The 15,165-nt window shown below is 43.0% G+C and overlaps 1 protein-coding gene across 2 annotated transcripts in view; it reads left to right on the forward strand.

The window, feature by feature from the left end:
* CRTAC1 (cartilage acidic protein 1) overlaps nt 1–15,165 on the forward strand; it is a 2,821,007-nt gene that overhangs the window by 672,085 nt on the left and 2,133,757 nt on the right. For both annotated transcript variants that reach the window (XM_069611550.1, XM_069611549.1), the window contains exon 3: nt 14,082–14,278. In XM_069611550.1, coding sequence (XP_069467651.1) covers nt 14,082–14,278 — 197 coding nt within the window. The remainder of the gene's footprint in view (nt 1–14,081; nt 14,279–15,165) is intronic.

Consider the following 15,165-nt stretch of genomic DNA (forward strand, 5'->3'; position numbering starts at 1 on the left):
AACTGCAGTGGACTCATTTGTTTGTCTACATTGTCTTCCAGGAAGTATTCCTGGGCTTAATTATTCCTAGTTTTCGAAACCCTGATACCGGAACTCCTACTAAAGTGGTTGTGCATGTGCATTTGCACGCGCGCATTTGGAAGTGCCTTGAAGTGCAGTTGACAGTACAGTGGACTCTTGAATCATCGTTTGACACTTTAATTAAATCCAGGTTCGTCAGGATTCTTCAACAACTTAAATGGACTTAGTTGAGTATTCACTTTAACTATGGGGACTCATTTATTTGTCAACTTTGTCTTCCAGGAAGTATTCCCAGGCTTAATTAGTTCACCTTTATGAAGCCTGGCTCCCTGATACCAGAACTGCTACTAAAGAGGTTTTGCACACGCATTTGCGCGTGCGCATTTGGAAGTGCATTGAAGTGCAGTTTGCAATGGTAGTGGCAGTTGTCTGTCCCTCTCTACCCCTTCCTGCAGGTAAATCGGTAATACTGTTGGGTTTATTACCCTTGTAGTAAGGCGATAACAGGACGTAGAACATATAACTGCTTACGCTGTGATGAGTTTCGATTCTCTGCTGCTTTTATGAGTGTTCGCGTATGAATCTTAGATCTTCTCATTTCTAATTAGACCAGAAAACTGTATATATGGTGACACTGCGGTTTTGGACCTCCATATAGTAATTGCTGCTTATTTTATATCAGACCAGACACTGCGGAGGCCACTGCTGTGTTGCTGTGTTTTGTGTGTTATTTCCACGCACTGTATTCTGCCATACGCGCATCTTTGGCTGAATATGTCCCAGACGGATGTACCCACTGATGGTGTTGATGTTTCACGTGATCTGGTTGTTATGGGTGATACTTGTGTTGGTATAGAGGTATTTAAGCCCCTGTGGGACTGTCATCGAACATGCACCCTGAGAATGATTACCAGAGCAATTACGGCTTCTAAAGTGAGAAAAATGACATCCTTCTTTCCCAAATTGAATGTGTTAAGTAAAATAGATTAAGAGATTGTGGTTCAAGAGATTGTTACCAAATTGAATCTCTCATTGGGGTGTTTGGGTTCTAAACTAATTGATAATTTGAGTTCTGTTACTGTTAATTCCGCCCTTGCTGAAGAGTCCGATTTGGCATACGTGTTACCTGTAGCCCTGGCTCTTGAATCCATGTATGACACTCTGTAGCGTGAGACAGCTGGCAGCGATCCCAGCCCGCCTATAGTGCTTGCTCTAAAACAATCTGTATGTGACAACGTTGTGAAATCTGATGTTGAAAGTGTGCAACCTGTGGTCCCTGAAAAAGGAATCACCACAGTTATGATCCACAATTCAATTAATGATATGATTGCAAGCCTCAATGACATCCATGAGGAAATAGATCTCCCAATTGATGTCTCGAAGTCAGGGGCCTAACTTCTACTCCTTGTCCTTTGTTCTTTGTCCCTCAAACCTTCTTCGATGAGCGTGCTTATCCCCTGAAAGTGGGGTTGATAAACTTTCCGACACCCAAATATATGGTAAGGATGCTTCGATGGCCCCTACTGATACAGGTGATAATGGGTTAGTCATTACCAATAATTGTTTGCATGTTTCTGGCTTGATTGATGGCATATTACGCGCATTACTTCAAATGTGATGTTTATGTTTATGGCATTTGAATGCTTGCTAACCACTCTAGTTTCGAAGCGTAAAGAAATTGAGAATAAATTAGATATCCAATCCCTGCTTCTCCTCAAGAGTATTAATCATGGACGGAAAACTATAAGAAACCAGGGCTCCAATACTGAGCTATCGGGAAGTGTGATCAGTACAAATTCTATCTCTAATTATTCATATATATCTCAATTAATTCATATTGATGTTGAGCCTCTTGTTATTACCCCTTGCGGTAGTGGCGAAAGTGTCCTTACCTCCTAAAGTTGAAACTGCCAAAAGGAAAGCGAAAGTCACCTCACAGGCATTTATGTATGCTAAACTAGCTAAAATTCACATCAAGCATACACACAAGTTTGGCCCTTTAGAGTTTGGTTGTCAGAGTGGAATGCCTGGGGCCAACTCAAAGTTACTCACAGTGTTGTGGATGAGCCAGACTCAGAGAAACAGAGTTGCATTTATATTTAAAAAAAGACAATCAGCAAATTGAAAATAAACTGCTATAAAATGCTATTCTGGCAATCTGCTGCCCTAGGCCTGGACCCATTGGACTTTGTTGTAATGCCTGCTCAAAAAAGAGTCATTTATATTTGCCACCGAATCCTTGGTGACAACTAATTTTGCCTTTTACTTGTATCTAGATGGGCATGTGTGGAAGAGCTAGACCATTGTTTCCAACACTAGGTCCTACACTATGGTATCAGGTAATATTGTCCCCATATATAATGTTGCCATACATATAGTCGCCAGGAAACGGCAAAGGCAACATTATATATGGGGACAATATATGGGGTAAATGGGAGCGGGGGTTGTGGGGGTGTGCTCCATTAAAAAGAAAAATGTGGGAGTTGCGGGGGTGTTCCCCACAGGTTGCATATGATAATGTTGCCGCAAAAAAACGGCACCATTCTTGCATGGCAATATTTTTGCGAGGGCATTATCACATGAAACCTACACTATTATACTATAGGAGGGACATGTGTTATAGGATCTAGCATCCGGATTACCCTTAGGTTGCAAACAAGGGTCATCTCTGTTGAAATCATATCCATTTTCTAAAGTAGGTAGCTATGTTTTGCAATGTTCTTGTGTTGCCACCGTCACCGAAAATTAAGATACTGGGTTGTATTATATGTTCAGTACTTTACATAATTATTATGCTATCCTTGGACTTTTAAAAACACCTATAAGTGTGTGGGCCACTTTGTACTATTGTGTGCTTGTTGATAGAGGTTTGATCCTTACACACCTTCCCTCCACAGCCCTTCTACGTCTGTTAAGGCTGACAGTGTACCATCACAGTATCAGGATTATATGCTACAGGGGTTAAATCTTCAGCCAGGGAAATTATCTCTGGCAAAGGAGTCTTTACCCATGCAGATTCTCTGGAGATAGCCTTTCATATGGCTCATCTCTATTGAGGCTGCTTGCTGTGGCCGGTAAGTAAGAACAGTCCTGAAGGGATCATGTGATGTCTGTAGATAATCAGTGAAGCTTAAAATAGAGTACATAGTTTGCTTCACCCACAATAGGCAAATGGAATCTATGAACAATAAAGAAATGGAAGAATGGGGTCGGAATCTCTGGGATCAGGGACCCGTTTGTGAGTGGAAGCCTGCTCTCTCTTTACCATGATCTATCAATAAAATAAGGTTGAAGCACAAGCATAGCTCAATAATATAGACCAATCCTAAAATTTCAGCTAACCCACTCTAGTGAATATTATTTCACATTCTATATAAATGTGTCTGGCGACCCCCATGTCAACAATATTGCGGAGAATGGCACGTGGGTTGTGTGTTGATCTCGCTCCGCCTGACCAGGTACCTGTATTTCAAATGATTCAAAGCCAATAAGGCTTCTCCAAGAAGAAGTTTATGACCAACAACCCACAGTCATTTGAAACTTAAAAAGTAAAGTGAAAAGAAGAAACACCTTTTATGAAGCGCCACTGGTATTATATTGCTTAACTGAAATGTATATTTGTTCGTAGCATTACCTCAAAAAGTCCTATTGCATTGCATTGTTATTCACCAATTAGACATCATATTATAAGATTTGTGTAATAAGATTTATTTATGAATTTGAAGGTTCACAAAATAGCTGTTAATTCCAAAATTCAAAAGGAAAATAGTATTGTAATTAAATAATTGACATATTCATGGAAGAGATCATAAAGTAACTGACATCATCGCATTGTGTTTCGCCCAAAGGGTTTTTTCAAGGCTAATTTAATGAATTTCTAGATTTCTGAATTTCAAAATCATAATTCTTCCAAATTGGTTATATACTGAAAATCAGTCTATTAATTTCTCTATATTTTGATGATTTCATTTTCATACATCGTGTTGTCCAAGGTTACACCACCGTAGGTCAGTTAATTTGCTCAGCTGACAACCATGTGAGATGCCATTTAACACCAAACACTGTGGGATGGATGGCTTTATCCATCAAGAACCAATAATTATGTGAAATGACAGATACATCAAGGTAAACCATGACAAAGATGACTGAGCACATACATTTGTCTGCAGAGATGTAACTTTGGACAACAGGGCTTATGGAAATCTAATCATCAAAATAAAGAGAAAGAAGTCGACAAGCTCAATTGTGGCTACAACCAAAAGAAAGAGACTGAAACTCCAAGGAAGCACTGTACATTGGTAGTTGGGAGGAAGTGATAAGCTTGTGGAATTCAGAGAAGTAGCACCAGCATAATGTTGCCCTGTAGGACACAAAGCTGGAATATAAATGTTTATTCTGGTGGTAGCCCAGAGAGTTAAACGAGCAAGAAATCCAACATGAGTAGGAAAGACGGGAAACCCCAAACTTTGCTCTGAAAAGTAAAACTATACAGACATCTTGGCAACTGATAACCTATGCAATACACATTTAGAAATAAGCTTTTGTTTTCTCTCATCTTCCTTTCAATGATTTCTCACAGTTTCCTGTATGTGCGACTTTTCCCATGATGCCTTGGACTTTGAAGTGTATTGTTGGCGATTGGTGAGGATGTGTGCCACGGGGTTTAGTCCCTCATGCTTGATGTGTGTTTTCCACTTTGTAATAAACTATTTCTTTTTATGTGGTTCCTCAAATAAGATTCCTCCAGTATTTACAACAGAAGAGATGGTATGTTTACCTCACACATGTGATGCGCAGTATATCAACATTGACAAGGAGAAAAGGCTCCGCTGACTCGGACATTATTTAAAGATGGTCTTTCATGACGCTTGCAGATATAGAAGGCTAGCACTCTCTAAGCTATTTTACCTAGTTTCACTTCTTGTGCGTACACTTCACAGGACTGGGCCTAAGGAAATAGCTTGATTTATTACTGCCAGAAAAATTCCCTCTCCCGAAGCTTGCTGTCCCCCGTTTATGATAATTACGTTAGGACCCACCTCTAGACGAGCATGCTTCCTGTCACACTTCAGTGGTGAAACTCCCACAATTCATAGGGCCTCATTACGACCCTGGCGGAACGGGTTAAACGGCGCCGTAAAAGGCTGCGGCGCCGTTCAACCCGTTCTGCCACATTACGAGGTCCCCTCGCGGGACACGTTAAGCACGCCTGGGAAAACCAGGCATGCATACCGGGTCCCGCGAGGGGAAGAGGGAGCAAACAACGGGCCATCTCATAATGGCCCGTTGTTTACTCCCTCTCCCATTCCCATTCAGCCCTATGGGGGCTGAAATGGGAATGGGGAAGGACCATGTCCGGGTCCTCGAGTGACGAATTTCCGGGCCATCCGAACTCGGAATGGTCGGGTAAGTCCTCATTCCGAGGACACGGACACGGATGCGGTTTTGCCGGCAGCCATGCCGCCAATAGCGGCATGGCTACCGGCATACCTCGTAATGAGGCCCATAGTCTCCAATCTTCGGGAGCCTAAGCGTCACTCACTAGGCAGCTAATGCTAAAGAGGTGCCAAGTTTTTGTTTTGTTATACGTGTAATGCAGTAACACTAATGGGGTATGATGATGAGGCCTAACAGTCTCATCATAAGGGTAAAAAACATGGGGTATTTTAATGGGATCCAACAACTGAGTAAGCTGTACAGAAAGTAATACTTGGGGCAAAATAAAGCCCGTAATTACCGCATGCAGTACTTTCTGCGTACCCAAAAATAATTGCTATTTAAAATTCCATATGATTTTAGCATTGCCGCCATACTGATAATGAGGCCATGTGTTTGAGTTGCATTTGTTTAATGATGCAGAAGAAAAATCTAGTGGATGCAGTTCACTTCTATTCCATGCAGCCTGTAGTTGTTGGCGGGGTTTTACTTAAAACCAAGAATACTTCTTCTGGTAAAGAAAAATAATTTTTATTTTTTTTAGAATGATGGGGCAGAGGGCCAATAGAAACTAACATGTAATATATATCTGTCTGTTATGGTAGTGTTGATTATCTCTACCTGTTTATTTTGCGCAGATACAGTAATTTTGTTGAATTTCGGAACTTCATTGTTCACCTTGGACTGTGGCTTTCACCCACATGGTAGATAACGGCCCGCCAGTCCTCGCCAAGGTAGTCCCGAGTAAAGGGAAAACCTCATTGTGGACGGTTAGTGCCCATGTCAGACCCCCATCAAGGGGGTGAATGCCATTCGAACCCTGGGAATTCACTGGGATGCAAATGGATTTCTTATTTTTTTTCGTGAGAGCTGAGCTCAGGGCAAAGTGCGCAACGCCATCTCATGATGGACATTTTTTTTTTATAAATCGCCCACCGCCGGTACGCGCTTGTGAGCCCAGCTGGTGAGCCCAGCTAAGATCGGTGCAAGCCTGTGAGCTCCTTAGCACTCCAACAAATACGGATGAAATCCTGACAATCCCAACCTGATACCCCACTCCTAGTGAGTGCATCGGCTGTGGAGACCCCTTGGCATGCCCGTGTGGAATCTTGTGGCGGCAGCTCATGATCTGTGAGGCGTGAGGCGAAGTGGAGAGGGAGTGCGCCTGGCCTGCAGTGACTGTGCAAGGAGGTTGTGCGTAAGCTACTGGTGACTCTGGTCAAGCCCCATCAGGAGACATGGTGGCAGAGCTGCTCAGGCTGCTGCCTTGCAAACATAGGGAGGTTGGATTAGTGGTCCTGTGAACCTGACACAGTGGAGCATGAGTGGTGGGTATTGTTTTTTCAGACCCTGGGGGAAGCCAATACTTTTCCTGTGTCACTACCCATGGTTCCAAGATATAGGGGCAACAATGACCGAGCTGATGAATACCACTAAAATGTACATGTGGGCTGTAAGCTGATGCTGATTACTGTAATGTCTCCATTGAAGGTGGCGGGAAGGGAGCTGTATTGCAGTGGGAGTGCAGAGGTGGCTTGGTGCTGAAGTTACCCCCTGCTAATGAGAGTGTTTGTTTATGGGAAGGCTGGAAATTGCCCATCAAGGTCCTATAAGGTTATATTATAAATAAAGTGTCATCAGATTGACATTGCATTTCTTCAAGAGACGCACTTGACACAGACCATTGAGTCTCGGTTTGTGCACAGATGGGGGTGTCAGCAATATTTCTCCTCATACTCTTCTTACTCCAGGGGGGTTTGCATATTGATGTATTGTTCTATGGGTTTTCGTCTGACCCAGGTGATCAAAGATCAGGAAGGATGGCCATTGTTAGTGATGGGGGTACTATATCGTCAGACAGTCAGCTTGCTTAACACTTATGGCCCTCATCAAGATACTGTAGATATAATAGAATGGGTGGCCAAGCAGCTAGAGCAGAACTCTACCGGGGTAGTAATCTGGTCGAGGGGCTTTAATGCAGTAATGGAGCCAGAATTGAAGAGACGTGGGGGTACCCAAAACTGTCCATCAAGTCCACTAACAAGCTACAGGACATGGCATGGGAAGGAGAAGGGGTTTACTGCCACGTATGCTGTCAGATAATTCACTGGCTTTATTAGCTCTGGGTTTTCCAGAGAGGTCAGGAGGCATGCCGACCTGCAAATTTAAGAATGAAGGTATGACAGAAGAGGTATTCTGAGTAGGAATTACAAATGTTATCGGCACATTTTTTGAGGAAAAGGTGGGTTCTGTAATGTCGGGTTCCATGTTGTGGGAACGCATTTCAAAAGAGTCTGGGGTACTGAAGCAGATATGAGGGAGATATGAGGGAGTAAGTCACGTATTCAGGTTTACAAACTGGAGTGTAAGTTGTGAAATATCAGGAAGGAGGTGGAGACATTCTGGGAGATGGCACTGAGGGAAGTGAACATCCTATTGGCAAAGGTACTTGTCAGGCAATACGGGGAGGGCCAGCACCCTGGCAGGTTACTTACAAGATCAGCTAAAGTTGAGGAGCCAAGGACACAGATTTCTTAAGTTACAGATGAGCGAAGGGAGCCGTACTATGCAGATAATCATACTCTTTGGTAATTTTGAACATTTTATACACCACTGTGTTCTTCACAGATTCAGGTTTTGCAATCTGAAATGATACATTTTCTTGATCAGGTGGTGCTTTAATGGTGTACCAATCAATAGCTGGAGTGGTTATGTCGACCTATAACAGAATAGGAAGTCCTAAAGGTGATCAAAGCACTGTCATCCAGGAAGGCCCTGGGATCTGACGACTTGAAAGCTGAGTTTTATAAAATGTAACATTATAGTTAGCTCCATATTTTTTGGAAGTGTACAACAGGCCCTTCAGGTAGGTGATTTACCGGTATCTAAGAGGGAGGCGGCAGTCACCATATTGTTGATACCAGGGAAGGAAGCAGACAGGTGTTCTTCTTATCGCACAATCTCACTTATTAATCTAGATGATAACATTTTAGCAACAAATTATTAGTGACACAGTGATCACCTTTAATGCACAATTGTGTGAGGTCTGATCAATCTGGATTTATTACTGGACAATCTACCTCCTATGACCTACGGCGAATGATTGGCTTATTGTCAGTGGTTCAGCAGGAAAAGGTGGTGGCAGCACTATTGGATGCCGCACAAGCATTAGATTCGGTTGAATGGCCCTTTCTCTTCATGGTATTGCGTAGAATTGCAAGGCAGGGGTGCACTCACTTGCCCCTGTTATTGGGGCTTTCCTCAACTTCCCCCAGAAAATCATGCTCTCCAGAGTTCTGGTCCTCTCTAGGCTGGAATACTGCAACAGCCTCTTTCTCAATCTGCCTAAATCCTCCCTTCACCCCCTTCAACAAGAATAGAGCTGCAAGAATTATCCTTTGCTTCAAGCCAGGGACTGCATCTCTCCAGCCCTAAAATCTCTCCACTGGCTCCTGGCTGTTGCAAGGATCAAGTTCTAGACCCTCTATGTCATCCACAAGGATTTCTGGGGCCTAGGACCCCGCTACCTCCAACTCTCTCTCACCAAATACCTCTCCTCTAGAGCCCTTCAATCTTCCAGCTCCAAATCTCTGCAGATCAGACACTTCTGCAAGCAGAGGGTTGGGGGTAGATATCTCTCTTCGACAGGAGCTTCCCTCTGGAATGGCCTCCTTGCCCCTCTCAGGCCTGAGCCGGATCTCCATAAGTTCCAGAAGCTTCCCAATATCCTCTTTTTCTCTTCTTCCTTTCCTCTCACCCTCCCCTGCTAATGACCCTTCAGCCAAATTTTGACTAGCTGCCTGGTTCCCCCTGAGTCATAAAGTTCACCAGGCCCTCCTCACCCAGTCTACTCTAGCATTTATTTCCCCCCTGACACCCCTAAACCTGTACTTGCCCTACTGAGCTCCCTCCTCCTATATGTAAGAGGATTCAATTCAACACTACAGCTAAGTCAATGCCTAGTCTGGGATACTGAATGGAAACCCTTATTGATATATCTTTACGTCCAGTTCATGCGTTCTGGATGACTACCCCTATATAACGCCCCTCTCTTGGAATCCCCCTGACCCCACTGAGCCACGAAGTAGTTCTGTTTTGCAAGTTTAAACGGTTTATTTGATAATTTAAACAATATATATATATCGCACTTTATAATAAATTAATAATTGAATATCACACTTAATCTGAGCAGTAATCAATAATGGATCGTCCGGCACTAGCACACTTCTTTATAATCAATGATGAGTGGTTATAGGATGGATAAGATAGCAACAATACTTTTATGGTTTCAAATGGATGCAAGATGGAATGAAATTGCAGTACAGAAATACTCAATATGATTTCAACAAAACAATGTAATCACTTTTCTCTGGCAATCCACTCCCCCCTTTATGCAATGCAAGGAAATGGAAGGAAAGCACACAGTTCTCAGAAATGCAATCAAATGTAATTCAGTTCACCCCAGCAAGCTTAGACTACAGAAGTTTGAAACACAGGCCCAAAATGTTTTTATATGTGCTGGCAATGAAGTGAAAAATATGCTAAAATGCTTTTAATTCCCTCTAGAGGTTCAGGGTGAGTGGTATCTAGTTAATATTAGTCCAGGCTCACTCTAGCAATGATTCAGGGATGGTTCTTAAGAGGCAAACCAAATTTAGTGGTTCAGGCAACAGCAGCTGTCTTTTTACAAGTAAAGAAATCGGGCCAAATCGCAAATCGCGGCAAAATTCGCGAATGCGAGAATCATGATTACAGAGAACGTATAAGGAGTAGATTCTAAGCTTTCAGAGGAAAGTTAAACCAAGTTCTTAGCCCAAACGGTTCCAGAGATACGGACGATTAAATAAAGGTAGTTTTTCGGATTTGAAATTTTAAAAGTTCAAAGCGACAGGTTACAGCTTGCAGCTAGAAAATGACAAGTGACAGCTTTGCAAATGACAGGTGACAGTTAGGAGGCAGTTCTGGTTAGATTAAAATAGATTGAATTATATATTTTAACTAAGAGATTGGTTCTGGACAGTTCTGCTAGGTACTCACAATATATTTAGAAATAGGCCTCGCCACGGATCTGGTCAACAGGTTTTCTTCACTCGCCACGGACGGTTTCTGCGCACAGCGTCTGGGTCAGCTCTACTCTGCTGGTCTGGTCTGGGTCTCTGGTTCTGATCAGGTCTGTGGGTCCGGATACAGCGGTCTCCGGTTCAGCTGGTCTCTCTCTGGATACAACACTGCTCCCTGGCAAATGGCCAGAGTTCTTGCAAAAAATTCAAACAGCTCGCCTGGCTGTGAATAGTGGCAATGATTTGAGGCCTGCTAAAGAGGGATTTAGCTTGTAGTTGACCTCTCTGCTACAAATTCTGAAATAAAATCTTGGTCTCTGAAGGTGGATAGATTGAAGTCTCTGTGTTGGCTCTCTGGAGGTTGATGGAGGTAAAGTATGGATTTTCCCGGCAGAGCGTCCCGCAGCAGATGGAATAGAATGTCCATCTCTGTCCTGACTGTCTGCTTTTGTGTGTTTTGAAAGTGGGTGGAGAGGCTAGCTTTCTAGGCCCTACCCCTCTCCACTTGTCATTGGCCACTTCCTCCTCTTCCCCTTGATTGGGGGAATGAAATGAAGTGTCATCATGATGAGGTCTGTTTATGATACAGAGAAACCACCCCTGTCAACTTGACACCCAAATCTATATCTGATCCAAAAGACATATTTCATAGATACACAGTGGTTTGAAATTACATGCACTCATCACATATCACATGAGATATACCCTGTTCAAACTCTGCTCTTCCTGGGGGCTTGCATTCAGAAATGGCAGCCTTTGGTGCTTTTTAGTGGGTTTTGCAATATCTGATTTTTCTCCAGATTTATACACATGTACACGGCCTGTCCATACATACTCCAGTAAATTACCATGTCTCTGCTTAAACACAGAGTCTGTAGTATACATAAATAGCAGGGTTTTGCCGCAGAACATCACACAAATTGGAGTTTGGGCTTGAATCGAAGGTACATTTTTTAAATGAAGGCTCTCAAAGTTACACATTCCTGTCATTTGATTACAAAGAGTTATCAGTGTTTCTATAAAATATATATATTGCTTTCAATTCAGTTCTCAGAGTGGTGGAGTCCGCCTCCAAGACTTGGGTGGGTCAGTGATCACATGTGTCTTCTGGCAGGCAGGCCTTTGTTGACAGGAAACAGTCAAAATCAACATATTCTATTCAAGTGCAATAGCCTATTGTGTGGTCTCCAGGAGGTTGAGGTCAGCAGACCAGGGGGTCACTTTGCATTTGGTTATTATGACCATGTGATATCCTGGGCTGTGGAGTGAATCTCTTGAGGTGAGAGGGTTTCTCAGGCTTCTGGCCTCTGGGAACAACAGGTGGCTAATTTTTAAATGCAGCCTTTGAAGTCAGCTGAGTCAAATCCCTTTGCCAGCAACTGCACTTAGTTCTCCTGTCAGAGGTTAGACCGCTAGCGCCGCCTTGAGGATTTTGTTGGTACTGCATCCATTTTTGGGATCTTTCTTGGATTAATGCATTCCAAACAGGAATGGTTCTTACATGGTAGTAAATAATCCTTGCTTATCATTGTTTTGATGGGGCTCCTTACAGTAAAATGGTTATGTGGAACCCCACAAAAGGGTTGAATCTTTAAAGTGGTCCGGTGAGCCACGATTTCAGCAACTTTTTGACATCAGTAACAGTGGATTTCGTTAACAAAGATCTTTCTTTACACTGGTGGGTGGCAAGTGAGGTAACCATTTTGGTGTGCGCACAAACTGCGTGGTTCTCCTGGATTCTGGCGCACTTGTGGGCTTTTTGGCCATCTTGGATTTTCTAAGCCCACAGCACCAAATGTTGCAGCATGATAGCTCAAACATGGGTCAGGACACCCAACATATACTAGACAGGCAGGGTCTACACCCCTACTGAGTCATATCCAGCCCTGTAATCGCACTTAGCCGGTGGACCCTCATTGCCTGCACTCCCTGCTTTCCCCTGGCACTATGCCACTTGGCCTCCCCTTAGCAGTTGTATAGCACAAAGGGAGGCCAGGTGCAGGGGAGTGTGGGGGGGAGTGACGTTCAGAGCGGAATGTTCTAATGCTAAGGTGGGAAGGGAGGAGTGGAGAGCACATCCTCCCACTCCCCCACAGCACCTGCGTGTTCTCCACTCCTCCCCTCCCACCTTCTCATTGCCACATTCCGCACTGAACGGCACTCCCCCACACTGCCCAGCACTTCATTTGACACAAGGCCTAGTAGCAGCGTTTTTGGTATTATTCATCCCTGCGCCCCCAACCCCCTTTTGTCTTGTGGTGCCTTGAAACACCATTTGCTGTATAGGCACATAATAAATGCCCAATAACTAAATGAATAAATAAATAATAAGATACAGGTGACAAAAAGGGAACTGACTGCTTCCTCTCTAGAGTAATGGGAGGCCTCCCTGGGAGAAAGGGTAACTGACGAAGTGTGAAAGTATGTTGTGTGCAAACATGGACAATAGCTTAGAAAAGTAGATGCAAGTTGATACACTTTAAACTCCTGCATCAATTTTACTATACCCGACGAGGTTGATATTGTCCCAGATGCGCGAGCACCCGGCAGACTTTTAGCATCTATCATGGAGTTGCCCAACAGTACTGCAGTTCTGGGAGGGATTGTTTGAAATGCTGAGTGTTATTGCAGGGGACAGGGTGGAATCTGATCCAGCAATGTCCCTATCAGGTGAAACCCAGCAGATATCGGGCCAAGTGAGAAAGCTTAGTGGATTGCTGCTGCTGGCTAATAGGAAGATTGCGATGGTGTGGGATAGGCCACGACACCCTACTATAGAACGGTGGAAAGAAGATATTTTGTACTGTAATGAAATGGAAATGGAATATGGTAGAGTGGTACACCCCTGTGCTAAAACAGTACCTTATTCTACAGGCCCAAGAAGCCGGGGTGGGCACTAGAGATGAGTGACCGTGAGGGAGTACTGATTATATGTCAAGTGGAACTGACTCTGGATTCAATACATAGGAATGGGGGGAAGAAATGAAGAGTGACATATTACTGTAGATGAAACACTGCTGGACTAAATCACAATGACTGGATGGGGCGAATTACTCTGGATGTCCACTTGTGAGTGAACCAGTGCTGGTATGTGGGGGAGGTAGATGGATGATTCACTGTTCCACTGCTTTGTTTAGTTGCGTTCTGCCTTTTCTGGTTTGTGTGGTTAATTGTTGAAAATAATAAATAGAATAAAAAAATTATAATAATAAATCAGCTGCCGCCATTAAAATGGAAAAGGGACTAGGTCCCTTTTCGAATGACTGCGACTATGAAAAAAAACATTTTAATCAATCGCCACCATCATCCGAAATGGAACCTAGTCCCTTTTCTATTTTATGCCATGTCTGTGGGCGGCGATTATAGAATTGTGCCCGGAAAAGGCAGATTGTGATTGATCAATCTGTCTTTCCGGGTTCCAATGTATCATCAGTGATGTTATTCGTGACTATGGGTCTGATGGGTATAGGAAGTTCGGAAGTATATCAAGTATGTTTCTTCCCCAGTTCTTAGTATTTGAGGCTTGTTGAAACATTCCTGAATTATTCTTGCTTTACTTTCTAGATATAATGGAGCCAACCTGGTGCTTAAATATGACAAGAAAAAGAAGCAACTAGTGAACATTGCAGTGGATGAGCGAAGCTCCCCATACTATGCCCTGCGGGATCGCCAGGGAAATGCCATTGGTGTTGCCGCCTGTGATATTGATGGAGATGGCAGAGAAGAAATATATTTTCTGAACACCAACAATGCATTCTCAGGTAGGCGATCAAAGGTCAACCCCCCATTATTCTGTATTGCAATATATATCAGAAAAGCAAGGGCCCAGCTAAGAGTGCAGACCAGGCTTGTTGCCCTGTACACTAATGAGGTTGCTGCTACTGGGGTCATTGTGTATGTTCCTTCATCTGAAATTGATTGCTTAGATGTATTAAACGTACATTTCTTTTCATGAAAATCAACATTGTTTCTTTATCAACAAGGAGTTATTTGCACAACAGAAAATAACAAACCAAACTGTCTAGAATGTTACACAATATAGAAAAACATATTACAAAAACGGTATCTCCACCAAGAAACGGAGCAATATGTTAAAGTACAATTAGTGCACAACAGGAGCAGACAAGGAACAAGGCAACCAATTACAGTGTAAGTCTAGGTTAAACCGCAATATATGAAAACTGAAAAGCCATTCTAAGTGTTCACTATGTGCAGTAACTTAATCATAAGTGATACAATCTCAATTTACTGAAGGACTGATTTATCACAGTTTCTCCTTTTTGTTTATGAAACAATATACAATGAAACACAATGTTTGTGCTGGCAAGTGGTCAATATAATTTTGACTGGAGGTTGGTGTATACATTTTGGCATGTGTTCATCAGTTAAAACCCTTTCATAAGGACCATGGAATTCTTTTGGAAATCCCTCTGTGAACACATGTTTAATTTTAATCAGATGATGTGATTGCTTACATTATTTTCAAAGGTTGTGTCCACTTACTGAGGGGAGTTGCCAAAGAAAGGATAACTTAGAGTTGAGCCAGCTCGAATCATTTACCAATCTTCTAGCTGGATGACGTACCAGAAGATGACGGAAGGCTGGATTTTCTCAACATTGATTATTAAATGTAGTTGTGTGCAATCAA

Source organism: Ambystoma mexicanum, chromosome 8 (assembly GCF_040938575.1).
Source record: "Ambystoma mexicanum isolate Mex_15411 chromosome 8, UKY_AmexF1_1, whole genome shotgun sequence".
NCBI classification, from domain to species: Eukaryota; Metazoa; Chordata; class Amphibia; order Caudata; family Ambystomatidae; genus Ambystoma; species Ambystoma mexicanum.